This window comes from Daucus carota, chromosome 9 (genome assembly GCF_001625215.2).
Source record: "Daucus carota subsp. sativus chromosome 9, DH1 v3.0, whole genome shotgun sequence".
Lineage (NCBI taxonomy): Eukaryota > Viridiplantae > Streptophyta > Magnoliopsida > Apiales > Apiaceae > Daucus > Daucus carota.
The window spans coordinates 38066585-38087113 of record NC_030389.2 but is presented as its reverse complement, the minus strand read 5'-3'; the positions used below and the strand labels follow the sequence as shown (position 1 = coordinate 38087113).

The following is a 20529-nucleotide window of genomic DNA, read 5'->3' as shown; positions in this document are numbered from 1 at the left end:
GTAACAACGTTACAAACATCACAATTATAATGTTATAAAGTGATATTTGAGACCATATTATTCGGACGTGATATGTCTCTTGAAATTGTGATAAAAAGGGACCAACCCCCTTGCCGAGCTACTCTGCTTAAAGACATCCACCAGACTAGTACAGAGCCGCCTGTATTTAAAATACAAACCCACCCTACTCATTGTCAGGATTCCTCTAAAATGAGCTGCAAGGTCGTGTTTTTAATATGAACCTTGCATTTACTTGTAAAAAGCTTAGTGCCTCTACTCTCTAATTTTTCATATACATAAAACCCCTCTTTGGAAGGAATATACAACATACTCTAGTATTCAACGACAAACAATTTTGACTAGTGTCTATATGTTTTACCCTGATCCAAAATTTGCCAATACTAAAAGTTTACAAAGGTTGCCTAGTAACAAATGCTCACCGCAGATCTACAACATCACAGCTCAAATTCTGGTTTATATAAACATGAGAACAGTGCTCATAAAGTGGACTGCCATCCTCAGGCTCCTCATGAGGATGAAAACCACGCTGCTGACAATTTCGCATAACATTAACTCCACTTGGGTCTGATAGGTGAAATATGCCATGTGGACTGCAAAACAATAAACAGATATCAAACTGGAAATTAGCCTCATACAGGTCTCCTGTCTTGTGACAAATTAACATGTTAGAGTAAGCACACCAAAAAGGTTGACCACAAATGGTCATTCAAGATGATGCCAACATGGATAGGCAACAATTACCAAAAGATCAGAAAGTAATATATGAACCAGTAACTTTATATAAATCACTTTTTTTTGTCAAGAAAATGTAAGATCACATTTATCTAGGAAGGGAATCAAGAATACAAAACCATACCTAGATTCATCTGTAGGAGCCATGACAATTGCAATTGCTTCTGGTAACATGACCTGAGAGGTAGCATTCAAATAGGCTGTATTAGTAGATTAATGGGATAGGGTGCCTAACAGAGTAATACTTTGACTATCTCTTAAGTGGTGATTTCTTGAGGCTTCCTATCAGTGTAAAATCTTATATTCAAATCCATCACGGAAGATCCTGATTTACATATCTATCCAAGCTGGTGCATTTGTCATCATGGTGCGCATGTGAAATCAATATATATTGGTGCATTCCAGATATACTCAATTCGCAACTTTAAACCATCACAACACTATAAAGAGACAATATGTATCTCCAAACAATGAAGTGCGCAACTGATACAAAGCTTTTGAGGATGTTTGGGGATTTTGTCAAAAAAAAGCGTTTGTCATAACTGAAAAGATAATTAACCAAAAAAAAAAAGGACTTGAAGTCAGAACTTAGTGGGAGGTGTATTTTGGTGTACTTTTAAATAGCCCTTCCCTTCCAAATTACTTGTCCATCCTATGAAATTAAAAAAGTACAACTAACAAGTTGTTTTTTTGTTTTCTTCATTCTCAAAAATCACACAAATACAATTATTTATATAGATACGACAAATTAGTTTTATTATTTGTGACTTCTCCTATTAGATAAAGTCATGAGTAGTTTATACCTCACTTATACAATTATAGTTTAAAACATGTAACAATATATTCATGAAAAAAGATCCAAAACTCTTAAAAATCAAACGACATAATACAAAAACAAACCAAAATAAAAAACTATTACCTGATATGAGTAATGAGTGTGCAGATCAACTGACGACATAAAACAGGTTTGTGAAGGGTGAGTCTGAAAAATAAAAATAGTGTACCCATGAGTTGCTATCATGCAAAACAAGATAAATTAGCATATTCAGAATAAAAGTGAATAATAAGCGTGGAATTGACACTTTCAAGGATCGTGTGTGTAAATTCAATATATCCACTATTCCTTTACATAAAAGAATATCTAAGATCCTCAAAAGGCTGACTAGACATACAGTCTTGGACCCATATACCAGAAGCTCCTCTGAGGTCATAAATTCAGCAAACAAGAATTCACAAGGCATCAAAGCTAAAATATGTTTTAGTCAAGTATTCGAGCCAGAGAGTACAAAGAAATAAAAGGGCATGCTCTAATTAACTTTATGACCTTAATGCAGAGTATGAGAAGCAATTAATTGCACCAGCAAGGTACAAGGTTACTCACATGAATCCAGCCAAGTTGAAAAAGAGAATACTTGTCTTGAACCTCAAAAAGCTCTTCTTCATTTAATGTCTGACACTGAAAAACATAAAAGATATATGTCTTATTCAGTAAGTTATGCCCATCACACAGAAATATCAACTATTATTGTAGATCTACCTACAAATAACTTAACCAGAGGACAGATATCATATTGGTATTATGATAATCAATCAGCACTAGAATTTGTATCAGACAATCAAATTTGTGCAATGCCCACGAGCAAAATCCACATTACGAATTTTATTATTTTCTCAGCTCTGAACTTCACAATGACAAAATTGCAATAAACGCTTAGTAAAACGTAAAATAAAAAAATTAGCATTAGAACAAAACCAAAACAAATAAATGATTATCTTACCGAGTCCGAAGTCGATTCCTGCTTTGGTATAATAAGTGTAGTAATATGGAACACTCTGTTTTTCTACAAATATAAAGAAGATGTATTATAAATCAGATATATGCCATGTTCACTATAGCTTTTTTATGATTTACTCAACAGTAAAGATGTGCAACATACCAGTGAACCAGCAAGCACACCACAAGTTTCCAGATTTTTTGCAGTATTCTTTTGTGCCAGCCTCAAAAAATCTTCCATCAACTTAATTGGCTACAAAAGAATAAATGGAATAATTGTGAAGAAAGAACTGTAAGATCATTGATATCATCAAATATCTCAAGGATTATGAGACTAACAATATGCAAATGCTGGTACGATGCAGTAGTAGATGCTCCTTCCTGGAATGGTTTTACAGGTCCAGGTCTTGGATCAGCAACTCTTGAAGGAGAAATTGGAACGTGCTCTGTTTGGACTTGAGCAAGAACAGGCGGTGGAGAAGGTTGTCTGATGATGCCTACAGGCAGATTGTTCCTTCCATCATTAGCTGGTGGGAAAAACTTCTCACCGGGAATTGACCATCTACCATCATTAAGAGAGAGCACTGATTCCATGGCATTGGACCCATTGACAGTAGAAGCAAGACCGTTCACTGCTCCATGATCGTATAATATAGTTTGATTCGAGCTACAATCGAAGTTAAAATAGACAGAGCTCGTTAGACATCCGCAAGTTTCCACATAAAAAAATTACTACAAAATCGATATTCTCCACCTGACAAAAAGAAATCGATATGCTCCAGTTATATTGTATGCATAACACACTAGGGATCTGTATTTATTAGGGGTGATCACTGTTCATGTTGAACTTAAAAGTAGAGATGAGTACCAAATACCGTTTAATATCCGAAAAAACCCAAAAGATTTAATTCAATTTATACGTAAACCATCTCATTTATAAACCTAACCGTATATATGATGCTATCTATACTATATTATTATAACTAAAATAGGGGATAATTGGTTAGTTGGTAGGTTGGTTTGATCAAAATAAAAACTATAAATAACAAAATTTAAATCTCAGAATAGAAGTATAGACAACTTAACTTGAATGTAAAAGAATTAAATTGAACATAAAAAACTAAATATCTTATCATTAAGCTTTTTAAAAATTCCAAACTGATAAACTAAATAAAATATATAAAATTATTTTGCACCGTTATACAAAATTATTAAGTTAAAAGAAGTATTAATAATACAAGTAATATTAAATTTTATCAGAAATTATTAAGAAATAATACAAAGCTTATTACTAAACTCTACTGCCAAATTAATAAAATAATTTTTTTAATGATTTTAATATAATTTATTCAGCCCGTGCTTCGAACAGGTTAAAAGCTAGTAATTATAACGTGTGTTTGCAATATTATTTTAATATTTTTTTACGCCCTAAGACAATGTTGGTTTTTCTATTAAAAGGATATCAGTTGAATATAATATATTTGACTGTATCATAACTTATTTTTGTTGTACTTTAAAAGATTTGGTTGTGTCCACCCTTTCATATCTTGGAATCTGAACAGGAGAATAACATTTGCAGGTTATAGTCATCTTTGTTATTATGTAATTTATTATATTAAAAAGGAAAAAAGTCAAACTAACAAACCATTGTACCAGACTGTTGGCTTTGTTAAAGTTGGTTGAGGTTTTAAGGTCAATTTGAGATTTATAGACCTAAATAACTGGTTCAGTTTGACCAGGTCGTGAATTATCATGCCTAGTATGTACTGAACAGATTAAACTGGGATCATGCCTAGTATTTACTAAACAGATTAAACTTGATACAGATGTACAGTAGTAAGTTTGCGTGGAAAACTTAGATATACAGATTCTTATAGCATCCTGACCTTGAAGTCTCATCAGAAGTCAGATCAGTGTACTTTGGATAATGAACCTGCATCAAGTAAAAAAATTCTCAAAGTTTTGGACGTTAAATATATCAAGATGAGAACATATGTAACTTTTATATATACTGAGTGCAGATCAAGATGGTCACACAAGAAGTTCACCTTCATCTCCGCAGTAGGCCCCTGCCATTGACCTTTGAGACCAGTTTGCCCCAGAAATGAATGTCTAGATAACGTCTCATTCTTTGGACGAGGTAAATTTACTGATCTGTACATGTCAACGCATGTTGGCAGGTCAGCATTTTCTCATACACACATATAAGGCTCACTAGCATATAGCAAAAAGATGTTAGTTAACTCAGTCTTTTTAATGAGTCGATTCACTAGATACGAATTATAAGGAAAAAAAGTACACCACTAAACTAGAAATTCCATTTAGTTAAGAAATTCACTGTTATTAGTTGCTTGGTCGGCATGTAAATATCCAGGAACTTCAATTTCCTAGGAGGTTGCGGTTTGTAAGGTTGTTTGGTTGACAATTATATGGAAAATGGTGTGTTATGGGAAATTAGAATACCAGACAATGAGGAAGTTGCTTACCCACTCGTACCTTGGTGAGTTGCACTTTCTAGGAAGTACAATTTCCTACATTTCCTACTTTTCAACCAAACATATTTTTAAATTTCCCAGGAACTTCATGAAGAAATTAAATACCTATGTTTTAGCATTTCCAAAGGAAATAGATAGCTACTAACAACCAGACAAGCACTTAGTAGCTTTTAAATTAAAATTTCAGATAGCCCTTTATTATTTTAGAACAGCCATGTAGTTCCTGAATTAGAGGAAACTATTAATCAAGTGATAATTATATGAATGAAGTTGTGATTGCTACATGCTTACAGTATCAGTGAAATTTTTGGATGTTTTCACCCTGGTTTAGAATTATAAGTTATTGTCTGCTTGGTTTATATTTTTAATATATTTGTCTCTTCCATTACTTTTAAATTAAACCCACATCGCTTCCATTTTTTTTTCCAACATCACTACTTCTCGAATCAAATCTTCTCAATTCAACATCATAACCTAATTTGTTTTATACACAGCACCACAACTTCGAAGACACATATATCTAAGGTCGGAAAGAGTGGTCAAGACTTCAGAATTAACTATTAAGATTGCAATATGCCTTCTACATCTATCTCATTGCTTTTTACTTGTGTGCCGGTAAGGCTTTTAATCTTTTTCTAGCACTTCCTATCTTATTGTGGGGTCATGCAAATTATGCCCACAGGCAAAGCACCTTATATAAAACAGGAGTACGGTGTAAATGATTTGACAGCCTTCGTCTGCTTGCAGATATATAGAGGATTAGGAAGGGTAGTAATGACTTGCAAACTCAAAAGTAGTTTATCCTAATTATAACTCAGATATAATACGAATGAACTTGCAAGGTAGTTTTCCACCAACATAGCAACAGTAATATAAAATCATAGTCGCCCAGCTAAAACCTAAAAGATATTGAAGTAAATGAGCTCAAATGATTGCAAAACAATTTTAATTAAAACCATTTGCGACACAGTTAAACTTACTATCACAAACTTTTACCGATTAGATAATAGTTCAATTGCTCCAATTTCAAATTAGTAATTAGATAAAATGACCTCTACCATCAAGCGATCAAGTACCTCACAGACAAAAAAATTGGACTACAAGCTACAACCATTGTTTCTAGTAAATAAACCCATTGATTTGTATAAATCACCCTCTCAATATATTGCTAGAAAGGGAATCTAATATGTTTAGACGCCAAGGACACTCATCCCTAATATTGTCAAAAAGATGTGATTATAAGATCTACTTTGAAGCATCCACTCACAAATTTTGGAATTGCACATCAATTGAGTTTGATGGCCAAACTTGACTGCTAGTATTGTTCTGCTTCCAAGTAGACACAAGTGTTGTACTGCTTGGCTGCAATCGCATCACATTTTCACAACATTAAGATTTGAAAATTGCCAGAATTCGAGGATAATGTGTTGCGTATATACTGAATTGCTTTTTTACCAGCTTTTTCTCGAAGCTCAAAGAAGATTTACTACTGACATGCGGCCACTCCAAAGGTGATATTGATGCATATGGAGTTACATCCGTGCTTTCAATTTGATATTGAGAAGAATCATTGGCCTTTTTGAGTTCATCCACTTGACGATGAAACTCAGGTTTCAAAGATTCCAATTCACCAATCAATGCTAACAATTTCTGTGACAACATAAGAAATCACCAATAAATTATCATGATCATATCACACATAACATGCCATAAACTTTTACTAAAAAGATATGAGTGTTGCATTCACCTTCCTGTGATTAGATCGTTCTTTAGGGTACAAAACCTGGTAATCTCGATGGAACGGTATAGTTTCAGACACCAAACTGAGTAAAAAACATAAAAATAAGCACATACACGTAACATGATACATCTTACAACATATACAAATATTATTACAACATTGTTGTGTAATTACCTTGAGTATCTAAGAAGTATTATATACAAGTCAATTATGTTCTTCTCTCCTCTATAAATATTAGCCTGCACAATAAAAAAAAAGGCGGATCAGAATGAGGTCTCAATACTATTGCGAGAACCTTTTTTTAGGATTGCGATATTGAATCATTCATTAAGAGTTTACAATCAGAAAAACACTAAAAGCAGTTAATCAGTACAAATTTAATCACATCCCAGTACTAAACTACAACAACATATCAAAAAATAGATATCAATCATATCATCTGTAAATATATATTGCGTGCAAGACACAACCGAAGCTACCAAATAACAATTTGTCTAGAAATCATAAGAAACCAATAGCGAATTTAAATCAGATAATGAACACGATATAAATCAATTACCACAGATACTTAACTGCGACAAATCGGCAACATCACAAGTAATAGACATCGAAGACACAGCTGACATACATGCCTAGTAGTAGGTATCGAAGATAGCAGCAGTCATTATATAACTTCATACTAGTACACATACATATTATACTACCGAATAGCAACTTATTCACAAAACCGTAAAAAAAAACTAAAATCAGATAATCAACACAATTCAACTAAATATTTTAGTTACTCAACCACAATATAACTGTCAATGAATACGAAATCCAACGTAGTAATTAAACAAGCACTAGAAATAATGATCAAAACAATTTAATTCAATTTCCACTATAACTTAACTACTACAAATCACATTCAGAAATCGATGATATCAGCTGCAAAATATGTAATTGCGTTGCAATACAAAGATACATACAATAGACTTGTGTTTGTGTGAGAGAGAGAGGGAGAGGGAGAGGGGAGAGAGAGAGAGAGAGAGAGAGAGAGAGAGAGAGAGATTAACCTGTTTGAGGAGATTATCGGCAATTCGGTAATAATTGCGGAGAGGTATTCGGTTATCGACGTCGATCTTTCGAGCGACGGCGTCGATGTTGATGGATTTCGCCGATGGCCTCATTTTCCGGTACTTAGATATTCCGGCGATGGGGAGAGATCGTTGAAATACTTTCAGTAAAGTATTAGAAAGACTCTGGTTTTAGATGGTCACACCGGCTTTCTTACCTTTCTTATGTCGACACTCTGTTGTTAACAGAACTTCTGTTTATACTCGTCCAATGAAAATTATAAAAAAATATTAAATATAATACATTATTATTCACACAATACATTATTATTCACTCTTTTTCATTTTACCATTTTATATTTCATTTTTAATAATCCATCATTTTAAATAATTAACCTAATTTCCAACTCTATTTAGAGTCCGGGCGGGATTTAAATCCGAGTTAAAGTCATTTTTTGTCAGAGATTTAATGTCATTTTTGAGTCACTAAAAACGTGTTCTTTTATAATGGATCGCAAACGATCTTATAAATTTAATAATAAAATAGACGTTATTGTTACTTTGGTATTCGAACCCCAATTTGTTACTTGTTAATGAGTGTATTGAAATGGGATTATAAAGGAATTTTTTTCATATATGAAATCTTGGTGTATTCAACTAAATTTTAATACATGTATCAAAATTTTATGATATCTAGTGGTATTCCATCAGATGATAGATTTTTTTGGATTTCATTAAATGATGGCTTTTGTGCAATTGTTAAATGTATTTTATGGTTTTTGAAATCACATCATAATACATGAGATTTTGTGGGTTGATTTACTATTTCACAAACTATTCCGATGAATCTGATACTTGCCATGAAAGTGAGTTACAAACACAGGACATGGATAAAATGAGTGAATCACAAAAAGAACACAAGGAAAAAGAAATATAACTTTGTTCCCAGAATGCAAGCTTCATTTCGTTAAAAGAAAGGAATGAAAACCAAAGTTTCAAAGAAAGTTCCCGAAAACACAATTGTGATTGTAAATCTATTCTTCCGGCATACGGAAACCACCAACAGCCATTGAATATTCTCTGTCAATCGGTTCCAACATGACTGCTTCAATTGGTGTAAACTCCTTCCGTCGAGGGTGGTAAGCAAATGGATCTTTACCTCGAGTAGTTAAATAGATGTTGCTTGCCTATAATTCACAAAAGATCAACATATTTAAAATAAACTTCAAAAAACGTTATTACTTTGTAGTGTACTCAATAAATATCATAGTTAAGAAACAAACCCGTGTGTAGACCAAGTAATGCCCACCAGCTCGAAGATAGTAACAAACATTACTAATAATAGTATGTACCTGATGAACAACATAGGAACTAAAATCACAACTATGTAAAGAGAATATAAAGATAATATACCAGAATACCTAACTATATAGTGCAGATGGAATGACCAAAAGCTCCAAAACAAAGAGTTAAAAAATGAACTGTACATGAGAAGATGATAGAGCATTACATATACAAGAAAAGAAGCATCTCCCACATTCCGGAGATGATAAACATTTGAAAAGAAACTGGAATTATATAGTCAACAAAGTATTACAAATCATATTACCTCGTCTGAATGTATATCAGCATAAATTACATCCACCATGCCAACAACCATGCGATACTTCCCAAAACATGAAGGTTTTTGGAAAACTGTTATAACATTTGGCCTCTTCTCCGCCATTTTTACTGCAACATCAGACAACCCCACTACATAGACCAAACCATCCTGTAAATTAAACATACATTCATAAACTAGTACTAGATCTTATCTCCATATCTATGCAAGACATAAATAACATATGATAGAAATCTTAAATTCATTTAGGTAGACAAGGATATACAATGATTAAGAACGCAACAAAGAACTTACCAGACCAACAAGATCAGACAAATGTGAAAGTGTAATTTGACACACATCATCTCCCAGGTATAAAATACGAGATCCAGGTTTCTAAAAAGGATAAAAGAAATTAAATGCAAATTTAACTTAATTAATAAATTAAATTTACAACTCATGCTTTTGCAACATAGCTGATACTTACAACCCATATATTGGTAATACCGCACATGATTGCATTAGCCAAATTCGACCTGAGCGGATTCCATACTCTGTATTCAACTTCGGTTCCACCCTCATTCTGGAAGATTGATACAAATATCAGCATATAGAACTATGTCACAGATTTCGTATAAAGACAACATATAGCTTCTTAATATTATGCAATAAACATGGATAACATTATAAAGAGCATCTTATCAATTATTTTGAACTTTAATTTTCGAACGAACATATGTTGGTCTTTGGCTGTATGGCATAGGATCAAAAGAGAAAACTCAACATACAATAATTTCCACGTATCATAAATATGCTGAACTACATCCATCAATTAAGAATTAAATACTAATAATATATAATTTGACTCACCTGAACAAATATTAATTCCTCACCATAAAGAGCTTCACCGGGTACCAAATTTCTGGTACAAATAAATCCTCCTTACCCCTGGCGATGAAAACTCCTTCAAATCTATATGGTACAACCAACCCTCGTTGTACGGAAGAAGATGAAATTCTCGTGGAACTTTGTGCGTGCGTTGAAGTACACATTTGTCTACTATATAGGCGTGCCAAATTCTGTTGAGCATTTTCCACGTCTTTAGGCTACAAAAATGCACAAGATTATGTTAGTATGAAACCACAAACACACACACACACACACACACATATATAATTATTGTATTGAACAATGTACAGAATATAAAACGTATACCATCAAGCCATCGATGAATTTTTCAATGTTCATCCGTAAACTACGCATAAGATCATTATTTTGCAGACCACACTCAACGGACATTCTCAATGCATTTGATATATTATGTCCCAAATCCATATCCATAGTTGAGACATAATATCTTGTTTGGCCATCAAACGGGTTTGGAAGATCATTCTCAAGGAAATTTCTTAACTGTTGACTCAGTGTCGCTGCAAAAAAATAAAAATAAATGTAATGGACCACTATTAAATAAAAATGCAGAAAATTTGCCTATTTTTGCAAAAAAAGTATATTCTCTTATAATAAATAAAGGTTGTATTCCAGGGGTAGATATATATATATATATATATACTATTAATTCCATGTAAGAAATAGTAATTTTAAATGCTTTCTTGGCTTGTGCTTATATAAAATTTAGAAGAGTATAGCAACTCCAAATGATAACTCGAATTTACACTAGTTATAGAATTTGGGAACAAATTGGGGAATAGAGGAACATTGCTAATACATTTGTACTTGGAAGCTTGTGATAGTTAAATGAAGAATTATATTATAAATTATGGGAAGTTTATGTAATAACCTGCACTACTTTGTGATATATAGCGTAACTTAAATGATTTACTCAACTAGAATGATATGAAGGACATAATATCGGTTAATGATGGTCCTGCTACCTGTCAACCTGGTTTACAATTCAATAGTTGTTCCAAAAAGAGAACGAGGAAAAGAAAATTGAATTGGACAAATACAAAGGCAAGTTCTCTACTTCCTTCGTTTATGGGTTTTTTTTAACTCATTTGTATGAAGGATTTGAAGGACTGGTGTAGGATTCCAAGAGAACTTAACTACAGAGTATATTAGACCAGCCGTATTATACTTTTAATGGTGATTTTATAAAATTATATAAAACAGATGATATAAATATATGTGTGGAAAAATTGATTAGTCAAATTAGAAATCAGATTGTGACATAAAATACGCTTCAATAAAACACAAACACACAAGCAAGAAGTAGGATCAAAATACATTAAAGATCTCATTCGGGTAATTAACTTACAATTGGATATTGCATTCATTTGAACGAGAGCGTCAGCAGTTGATGAAAAGGGATGAAAAGCTTTTAGCGTGAATGTTTGGTGAGGGCGGTTAATATACTCCTCATGTGATTTAAAGTGGAGCGAAAGAGGGTGTTTGCGGTTTGAAATATGAAGTTCATTCACTCCATGGGCCTCAAAAAGTGCATACCCGCAAGCAAATTCAAAGAGAAAATAAGCGGTAAATCCTACCTGGAAAATAGGAATCATAGCAAGTGAGTTGGCAAAAAGTAAATTAATTCTTGACTTAACTTTTTTTTTAAAAATTACCCAAGGTGCTCCTGAGCCCCGTGGAAAAGCAAACAATGCATCCGCAACTATTGATCTTTGGCTTTCAGTGAGACTCTGAAGGGACAAAATAATATTTGAATCCATTTAAATAATAAAAAAATCAATAACAATAAATAAATATATAATATAATTTTAGTGTGTAGTTTACCGGTGTTCTTCCACATATCTGGAATTGAGAATCAGAAGTTGGGATTTGAGGGGATAGACTATTTAATATTGGAATCTGATGATTAAAAAAGATTAGAAAAAGAAAAGAATAATGATAAAAAAGATTATAGTCTCCATGCATAACTTTTTCTTAAGTAGGAATTAAAGAAGAACAAGAGGAAAATAGTAAATTACCTCACCACCCAAAGCCTTTGCACGTTGCATTGAAACTTTTAGACGATCTAAATTTGCCTTCTCACGATCTGATATTGACTTTTGACAATCCAATCTTTTTGCATTCTGAATAAACAAAAATTTAGAGGATAACAAGTAAAACTAAGATGAAAAACTATCACAGGACGTCGAAGATTCGAACCTTGTCAGGATGGGTGTGTAATTGTGTTTAAAGAGTAAAAACAACTAGGATGAAAAATTAACTATTGTATATGTAATATGTCCTCGTATAGAATGTACCAACTGTCGGTCTATCGCATACCTGGGTACGAGGAGGATCATCGTCCTTGTCCTTGTCCTTTGCACGATTCGGCCGACCCATATCTTCGAATAATATCTCAAAGTAATAAGAACAAAAGAACATTAAACTGTATCAAACACAACTTCACCAACGACCCAACACACAAAAAGAGTATATGAAATCTTTTGCATATTTACGGTTGAATTTTCTTAAACAAGTCAAGTAATATCCAACACATACAAAGAGTATATTACGGTAGAGATGATGAAAGCATACCGGGATGAGTTGCCGCCGAAGGGATGAGAAGAAGCTAATTGAAAACGTAAATATCAGAAAACCCTTTTGCACGGCTCGGCTTCTATAGGCGCGAAAAACCCAAATATCCCGCGAATCATGTCGAGATAGTAGCGGGTTACCTTAGGAATATGATTTGATGAGTTATCTGGACGATTGAGCGAGAGATTCGCGGATGTCTCGTCCAGCAGGCAGCAGTAATGTTATTGTTACGAGTAGTACGCACAAAATTATGTGCGAAGAATTTGTACACTGTGGCAAATTGGGGTTGTTGATTGCGGGATGATTTCAATTAATAGATAGTATACATCTCGGTATCATGGAGTGAATAACTAGTCATTCTTTATTTAATTTAAGAGCTTATTGTATTTTGTAACCCTATATTTTGTCTGATTAGCAAATCAGACTCCACACTTTAAAACGTGACAATTTGTAACCCTAAGTTTTCTTTAACTTTCGGTTTGTAACCCTGACCCACACATCCGTTAAAAAGAGCCGTTAACTTTAACTGTTTGAGAGATAATAATATGTATATTAGTTTCTAACAGCTATTTTTACTCTACGTGACCCTCAAAATTTATGTATCATATTTGGAAATTATTTCTGAACACACACAACAATGTAAAACAATTTAAAATAATATACACACAGTTACCTCTCAAACAGTTAAAGTTAACGGTTGTTTTTAACGGATGTGTGAGTCAGGGTTACAAACCGAAGGCTAAATGAAACTTAGGGTTACAAACTGTCACGTTTCAAAGTGTGAGGTCTGATTTGCTAATCAGCCAAAATGTGGGGTTACAAAGTGCAATAAGCTCTTAATTTAATACTAATCTTTAACACGTGCTAAGCCTAAGGGTTTATACATTATTTTATTAGTATTTTAGTATTGATAAATTGAATTTAAATTAAATTATATTAACCAACTAATTTTATTTTCTCACCCAAACAGCTCATTGATCAAACAAACGGACAATTATCACATTAAATTAATATAATCCAAAAATAATAATATGAAATACACCCAAATGTCATGAAATATATCGGATTGAAATAATAATTTATGTTATAAAATATATTATAACTAACTAGCTTAACAATAATATATTTATAATATACTATCATGTAATAAGCCAACATATGTATAATTTATAGTCTAAATTTTTAGTTATATTTTTTGATTTGGTACTTTTCCTCTAAAACTACAAGTCTACAACATGTGAATGTCTCCTACTCTTATATTATTAAATAGTTTTAAGAACACTCATTACATTTAATACATTATCATATAATATATTATAAGAAAATTTATAATGATGTTAAAAATAAATTTTTATATGTCTAATTTTTAATATCTTTTTTTAACAAAATCTTCATATAACGTTTTTTTTTAACTCTAATGTGTTCTATTTCAATACAAACACTAATTATTATGTAACCCTTTCTAACTCTGATTTGTTACACGATAAATATCTTTTTCATACATACAAATATATACGAAATATGAAAAACCTGATTTAAAATTAATTGAATAATAATCATCACATATTAACAACAGAAAAATATTTATAAATAGATAACAAATTGTAAAAGTTAAATTTTTGTGAGAACGTATAATCAGTTGGTTAATATAATTTAATTAGAATGCAACTCATTAATACTAAAATTTTAATAAAATAATGTTAAAAATTAAATAATAAATTACGAATTATATACCTGTCCGTGCTTGGCACGGGTTAAAGGCCAGTATTAATAACAAGCGAGATGAATTTAGAGAGGAGAATTTGTCGTACACTCAAGTCTTGTTTATGATAAATTTCTATATTTCAGCCGTAAAACAGCTATGTTATAAAATATCCAAAAGATTATCTATAACTAACCTTGAATTCCCATTTTTATTGTATACAGAATGATCCACTAAAATACTCTAAAAAAAAAAAGATCCACTAAAATGTCTCATACAGGATTGTGATTCCACAGTCAGGGGCCACAAGTGCAGGTATATAGCAGGAGGCCTGCTTTCTTTAAAGACTGAAGTTTCATATTCTGGCAAACAATCTGAACATATAAAACTCTACAAATTGTACCAAAATATAATCATCAAATCATACCAGCTTATACTAATAAATAAAACAGTCCAACTTTGTAGCAATGATTCATGATTTATTACAACTCCAGTAAAGTACACCTGGATTGTCCATAATTTCTGATGTGTGTACGATAAATACTAAATACACAAGAAACATAGGAAGAAAGCCTGGCCATTGCATTCCGGTTATTCGTGTATCATTTCTGCAGGTTATAACCTACTCTTCCTCACCGGTCCCATCTCCTTTGCCTTTGCTCGCAGGACATGCTTCTGTACTTTCCCAGTAGCAGTCTTCGGTAATGGGCCAAACACTACTGATTTTGGCACCCAATATGCAGGCATATTGGACCGGCAGAATTTCATTACATCTTCACTTATCTTGTGTTCATCAGATTGATTGACTCCGGGCTTTAAAGTGATAAATGCACATGGAGATTCTCCCCATTGTTCGTCTGGCCTAGCTACCACTGATGCCTCCATAACTGCTGGATGTTTGTATAGAACATTTTCAACCTCCACACTACTGATATTCTCTCCTCCAGAAATGATTATGTCTTTTGATCTGTCTTTAATTTCGATATACCCGTCTGGATGTTTCACAGCAAGATCCCCTGAATGATACCAGCCGTTTGCAAAAGCCTCCGCATTGGCTTTAGGGTTCTTTAGGTACCCTTTCATGACAACATTACCCCGAAATACAATCTCCCCTACAGTGGTTCCGTCTGCTGGGACAGGTTTCATGTCTTTAGTGTTGACAACGTCTAAACCCTCTAAGCCAACATACCGTACTCCTTGCCTCGAATTCCGTTTAGCTTGCTCTTCCAGGGATAGTTTGTCCCACTCAGGTTTCCATGCATTTACCGTTGATGGACCATAGGTTTCAGATAAGCCATAAGTGTGTGTGACACGAAATCCATGTTGGGCCATACCTTGTAGAACAGAGGTTGGTGGAGCAGCCCCTGCTGTCATTACATGCACAACTCGAGGGAGGGGAACAACTTTCTCGTTTTGTGGGGCATTTACAAGAGTGTTGAGCACCACAGGTGCAGCACAGAAATGAGTTACACCATTGTTGGCAATGGCGGAATAAACACCCTTTGCTGTCACCTGCAAGAAACCAAATCGCCATGGTAGCATTAATTGTATGGGGAAGTGGACAACTTTTTAGTTGGATTGATATCATTAAGACCATAAACCGATAATATAGCTGAATTGGAGATAAGGGCAGATCCTAATTTATCAGGCATTTAAAGTTTTGGCACAAGGGCGGATGGAAACTAGATTTCATCAGTGTCAAAATTATGCTGGTTAGGAGACAATAGAAGGGGTTCAGTAAATTACTCAGTAGTTTAACTTTCAATCAGTTGATAGGAGAATTAATGTCCACTTAGATTTTCTGTATGGACATAGAGTTCAGTCTCATATGTTCAATAAATTTGCAACAGATAGGGTATGTTGTGCTACTACAAGGGTCTATCTGAATCATAAAGCACAAAGAAAATCGTAACCAGAGCAAGCTCTAGATCCTTTGTATATTATAAGATGGGATCAAGAAAATCACCTGCCGAAGGCATATGCTTGTCCCGCACAGAGCAGCCAGCGTCCACGGAAAACACCAACCATTGCAATGAAACATGGGTAATGTCCATAGATACACGACTCCTTCAGTCATTTTCCATATCACTACATTACTCAATGCCATGAGATACGCTCCTCTATGATGCAACACCACTCCCTTGGGGCTAGCTGTTGTACCAGAAGTATAACCCAGAGCAATAGTCTTCCACTCATCCTGTGGTGGTTTCCATGAGAACTCTGGATCACCGGTCTCAAGGAATTTCTCATATTCAACTGCTCCTCTATCTAACGCATACTGAAGTGACTTTTGATCACAGTCTTCATCTGCAATAACAATCAGAATTGGGGGCTTAAAGTTGCTCTTGGCCTTGTCTGCCAAAAGTTTTAAAGCTTCCTCTGCCAATTTAAAGAACTCTTGGTCCACCATCACAACTGCAGAACGTGAATGCTCTAGAAGGAAAGAAATAGTTCCAGCATTTAGACGAACATTAACAGTGTTGACGACAGCACCAGCCATTGGAATTCCAAAATGAGCTTCATACAGGGCAGGGGTGTTTGGTGCAATAATTGCTACCTGCAAATGCAGACAACGGATATAAATATAACTATAAAGTTATATATCATGTCATACATACTCCTAACTGATAAGAACACTAAGACCATAAATACAGAAAATATGGGGTACATCAACATATATGTAACTGTCAGCATGAAATATAAATAATCACATAGAAGTGAAACTAAATAAAAATAAGATTGCTTATCGAGGCTGTTCTAGCTATGCAACTCAGTTGGACAACCTAAGGATAACATGCCAAACCAAGGTACATTTCATGTGATGTAAAACAAGAAGATAGAACACATAGACACAGGTTGGAAACAAAATTGCATATGTACATAACTCGACATATCCAGATTGTAGTAGCTCTCTTCACTTTAGCGGACAATAATCTTCACACAATTTAAAAGTCTATCATCATTCTAAATATTATTAAACATATGTCATACAAAAACTAGCAAACCACAGGATAAGGATGTTATTGGGTAGAGCAGAGATGCAACTATATGGAAATTTTGACATCTTAGACAAACCAAAACACAATAGGATGGATAGATTTATGAAGACTTTTATCATGAAAAGAAGTAATGACAATATCAATTGTAAAAATAGAGGGTGATGGTTCCACCAAAGCAAAGCCAAATATGTAGCTTAACTTTCCAATTTACATAACTTCCTTCTGAAAGTATGAAGCCCACCACACGGTTAAGCTTTAACTAATGCAGTTGAAAAAAATAGGTCCAAACAGAGGTTCATTCTCTACTAAAGCTAATCTAATAGTGTTCGATTCACGCAACAGACTGAATATATTCAAGTTAGAATAACGCATGCACATAATCTAATGAAGGTAAAGCTCAGCCCCAGCCTCGGTCAGTTCAGACGGACACCTAACCTTGACGGTAACATACCAAGCAGCCCCTTGGAAAACTCCTATGTGGACATTCTTTTCAGCAATCAATTATGAGGCTCATACATGGTCCCCTTTTGGTTGTTACCACCAAATGTTACACTGTATCTTCTTTAGTAATGATTGTGACAAGTTCCATACAATGAAACAACTATATATGCCAAATGTGCTTTAATTGAAGAAAAGGGACAACTACATGAAAAGACATCAAACAACTAAAACAGAAGGCATAATAATACTCTCAGAAAAGCTTAGATTTCTGGACGAGGAAAAAATTGAAGATAAAATTAAAACTACGCCAAAGATGCAACACACATATAGATTTCTTGATCTGATATACAACAAGAGTAATGGCAATAGCAAGAGGTACAAAAAAGATACGTGAAGCTTCAATCAGCTCACCGCATTCCTGCCTATATAGCAATTAGTAATCATACTCGAGAGAACAAACACAACGTTACGCAGCCCCTAAACCAGGGTGGGGGTATATATATCAATTCAGCCAAACAGTCAATCTTCTGAAACCACACTTAATCTCGGTTGAGTTGATTAATTCCCTTAATTATGAAAGTATATCATATCTACTTGCACGAAATTGAGTTCATCCCCATCAAAACATCATCACATATCTCTTTCAACGCAAAACAGATTAGGATGCACAAATAAAAATCCAAATAATCATATAGCAAAAGAAACTTTTATAAATCCAGATCAGTCATAATTAAAAAAAAAGCGAAAGAGAGCACAAAACATCATCATTTACAATAACACATGTATATATGTAGGAAAATGCTAGGTACCCCAAAAAATTGTCCCAAATGATGTGTCGAAATCTAATTGGTTGCATAATTATAATTTTCCACTTGACTGCCACGTCATTTGGTAAATAATTTTGGGAAATTTTGGGTACCTAGCATGATCCATGTATGTATGAATCTAGCAGCCCTATGTGCAAAAACTAACAAATCATAAACCCAATAAACGCTGATAGTAGCTCACAACCAACGTTAGCTGTGGACCTGACCGTGTACACATATAAAAACACACATAGTAACACAATATAATTAGTCTCAACTCGATTATGTGAATAAGGGATCAGTGATCTCAACAGCGACATAAAAAACAGTATCTACAAGCTTAATTATATAATTCGGTACAAACATAATCAACACAAAAATCGCATAAAGAAGATTCTAGAATACGAGGATGAATTAATAAACATATGTGACACGTGAATTCGGTACCGTGCTGCCGGAGGAGATGGAGCGTTTGGCGAGAGCAGAAGCCAAGCGTCGACAACGTTGGTAAGTTTGGAGCCAGGTGTAAGAAAGGGAGCCATGAACAATTGACGTGCGGTTAGGATGAACCAAAGCAGCTCTTTCGAGAAACCCTAGCGGTGTTAAAGCTGTGTAGTTTGCATTGTTTTTTGGTAGGTCATCTATATCTCTCTCTCCCATTTTCTCGCTCTCTCTCGATCGATCTCTCCAGAGAAGTGTGAGTACTAGTCTAGTAGTACAACTGTTTTTGGTCTTGTTCTCTTTCAATATCGTGACAAGCTTTCTTTCTTATAGGCATGGCACTTAGTCGAACTAGTGGGTCCAGTAGCTCATTTGTCACTGTTTGTTATCCTCCCTCGTCACTCGTCAGGTCAATTATTTAAATTTATCGCTTCACTATTCCAAATAATAATAATAATTTTGTTCACTCGGTGGATAAATTTTGGGATCGTAATGTTGAGGTGTATTTTTCGACGTGAAATTTAAGAGGGGTGTATTTGATTGTGATTTTAAAGCATTTTTTTGCATTCATGAAATCCAATGGTATTCGATTGGGATTGTTTAAAATCTATTAAAATCTTGAGGTATTCAATTGGGATTTTAAATTATGCTACAAAATCTGGTGGTATTCAATTGGGATTTTAAATTATGCTTTAAAATCTGATGGTATTCAATTGGGATTGTTTAAAATCCATTAAAATCTGATGGTATTAAAATGCTCATGGATTTTTTTTCATTTCATAAAATGATGGATTTTGTGGCATTCTTCAGTGTATTTTAAGTTTTTTGAAATCCCACCAAATTCAATGGGATTTTGAAGCATTGTACTTAAATCCTATCAACTCTGCGACATTTCATCAAGAATCCGCACAAATCAAAATCTCATACAATCCATTAAAATCCATGGACTAAAAACAATGCATTAAAATCCCAATCGAATACACCCCCGTAAGTGTCGTGAAAGTAACACATATATGTTTCGGATAATTTTCAGGAAAATTTTGAGTTTTTTAGCATTATTTCTAGGACAGAAAAATGCTAACAGTTAATTTATGGAAAAATAATGTTTATTGCACTAATTATTTTTAAATTTTATTTTTTTATTAATAATTTAGATTCTAAAATTTTATTAATGAATGAAAATATAATTTATGAACTTGTATTTTATACAATTTAATATAT

General features: G+C 33.7%; 4 protein-coding genes across 6 annotated transcripts; all 4 read right to left on the bottom strand.

The window, feature by feature from the left end:
- Positions 1–226: 226 nt before the first annotated feature.
- LOC108200235 (AMSH-like ubiquitin thioesterase 3) lies at positions 227–8078 on the bottom strand. The gene is made up of 14 exons (XM_017368312.2): positions 7819–8078; positions 6938–7002; positions 6770–6845; positions 6478–6672; positions 6290–6384; positions 4576–4681; positions 4414–4460; positions 2867–3194; positions 2691–2780; positions 2532–2594; positions 2135–2209; positions 1673–1735; positions 878–930; positions 227–611 (listed from the first exon to the last, which is right to left on the bottom strand). The coding sequence occupies exons 1-14, from the start codon at positions 7930–7932 to the stop codon at positions 437–439; spliced, it is 1545 nt and encodes a 514-aa protein (XP_017223801.1). The 5' UTR covers positions 7933–8078; the 3' UTR covers positions 227–436.
- A 662-nt stretch (positions 8079–8740) lies between these two features.
- LOC108200633 (uncharacterized) lies at positions 8741–13214 on the bottom strand. 3 transcript variants are annotated; one of them, XM_017368853.2, is made up of 13 exons: positions 12920–13214; positions 12665–12739; positions 12364–12468; positions 12170–12244; positions 12001–12075; positions 11694–11922; positions 10634–10845; positions 10289–10524; positions 9906–10001; positions 9734–9814; positions 9428–9589; positions 9102–9170; positions 8741–9005 (listed from the first exon to the last, which is right to left on the bottom strand). In XM_017368853.2, exons 2-8 carry the CDS (start codon positions 12722–12724, stop codon positions 10300–10302), a joined length of 981 nt encoding a protein of 326 aa, XP_017224342.1. In that variant the 5' UTR covers positions 12725–12739; positions 12920–13214; the 3' UTR covers positions 8741–9005; positions 9102–9170; positions 9428–9589; positions 9734–9814; positions 9906–10001; positions 10289–10299. The 3 variants fall into 3 exon arrangements, with proteins under 3 accessions (XP_017224342.1, XP_017224343.1, XP_017224341.1); XM_017368854.2 differs by having other exon boundaries at positions 12665–12726; positions 12920–13010; XM_017368852.2 differs by lacking the exon at positions 12920–13214 and having other exon boundaries at positions 12665–12823.
- On the bottom strand, positions 8853–10247 carry LOC108201580 (rRNA 2'-O-methyltransferase fibrillarin 1-like). The gene is made up of 6 exons (XM_017369870.2): positions 10242–10247; positions 9906–10001; positions 9734–9814; positions 9428–9589; positions 9102–9170; positions 8853–9005 (listed from the first exon to the last, which is right to left on the bottom strand). Exons 1-6 carry the CDS (start codon positions 10245–10247, stop codon positions 8853–8855), a joined length of 567 nt encoding a protein of 188 aa, XP_017225359.2.
- A 1804-nt stretch (positions 13215–15018) lies between the features above and the next one.
- On the bottom strand, positions 15019–19612 carry LOC108202452 (acetate--CoA ligase CCL3). Its single transcript, XM_017370837.2, has 3 exons — positions 19315–19612; positions 16588–17178; positions 15019–16133 (listed from the first exon to the last, which is right to left on the bottom strand). Exons 1-3 carry the CDS (start codon positions 19525–19527, stop codon positions 15237–15239), a joined length of 1701 nt encoding a protein of 566 aa, XP_017226326.1. The 5' UTR covers positions 19528–19612; the 3' UTR covers positions 15019–15236.
- Positions 19613–20529: the final 917 nt, after the last annotated feature.

Bases quoted from the DNA above. Each gene is read 5' to 3' on its own strand.
- LOC108200235 (XM_017368312.2), bottom strand. From the start codon at position 7,932: ATGAGGCCATCGGCGAAATCCATCAACATCGACGCCGTCGCTCGAAAG. The intron at 6,846-6,937 runs GTAATTACACAA...TTTTTTACTCAG, and splicing joins ATACTTCTTAGATACTCAAG to TTTGGTGTCTGAAACTATAC. The intron at 2,210-2,531 runs GTAAGATAATCA...TATGTTTTTCAG, and splicing joins AGGAATCGACTTCGGACTCG to TGTCAGACATTAAATGAAGA.
- LOC108200633 (XM_017368852.2), bottom strand. From the start codon at position 12,766: ATGTTCTTTTGTTCTTATTACTTTGAGATATTATTCGAAGATATGGGT. The intron at 12,076-12,169 runs GTAAACTACACA...TTGTCCCTTCAG, and splicing joins AGATATGTGGAAGAACACCG to AGTCTCACTGAAAGCCAAAG. The intron at 11,923-12,000 runs GTAATTTTTAAA...CCTATTTTCCAG, and splicing joins GGGGCTCAGGAGCACCTTGG to GTAGGATTTACCGCTTATTT.
- LOC108201580 (XM_017369870.2), bottom strand. The intron at 9,590-9,733 runs GTAAGTTCTTTG...TTTAATTTACAG, and splicing joins TGTCTGATCTTGTTGGTCTG to GATGGTTTGGTCTATGTAGT. The intron at 9,006-9,101 runs GTTTGTTTCTTA...TGTGAATTATAG, and splicing joins ATTACTTGGTCTACACACGG to GCAAGCAACATCTATTTAAC.
- LOC108202452 (XM_017370837.2), bottom strand. From the start codon at position 19,527: ATGGGAGAGAGAGATATAGATGACCTACCAAAAAACAATGCAAACTAC. The intron at 17,179-19,314 runs GTACCGAATTCA...CTGCATTTGCAG, and splicing joins CCATCTCCTCCGGCAGCACG to GTAGCAATTATTGCACCAAA. The intron at 16,134-16,587 runs GTGATTTTCTTG...GGTTTCTTGCAG, and splicing joins CAAGCATATGCCTTCGGCAG to GTGACAGCAAAGGGTGTTTA.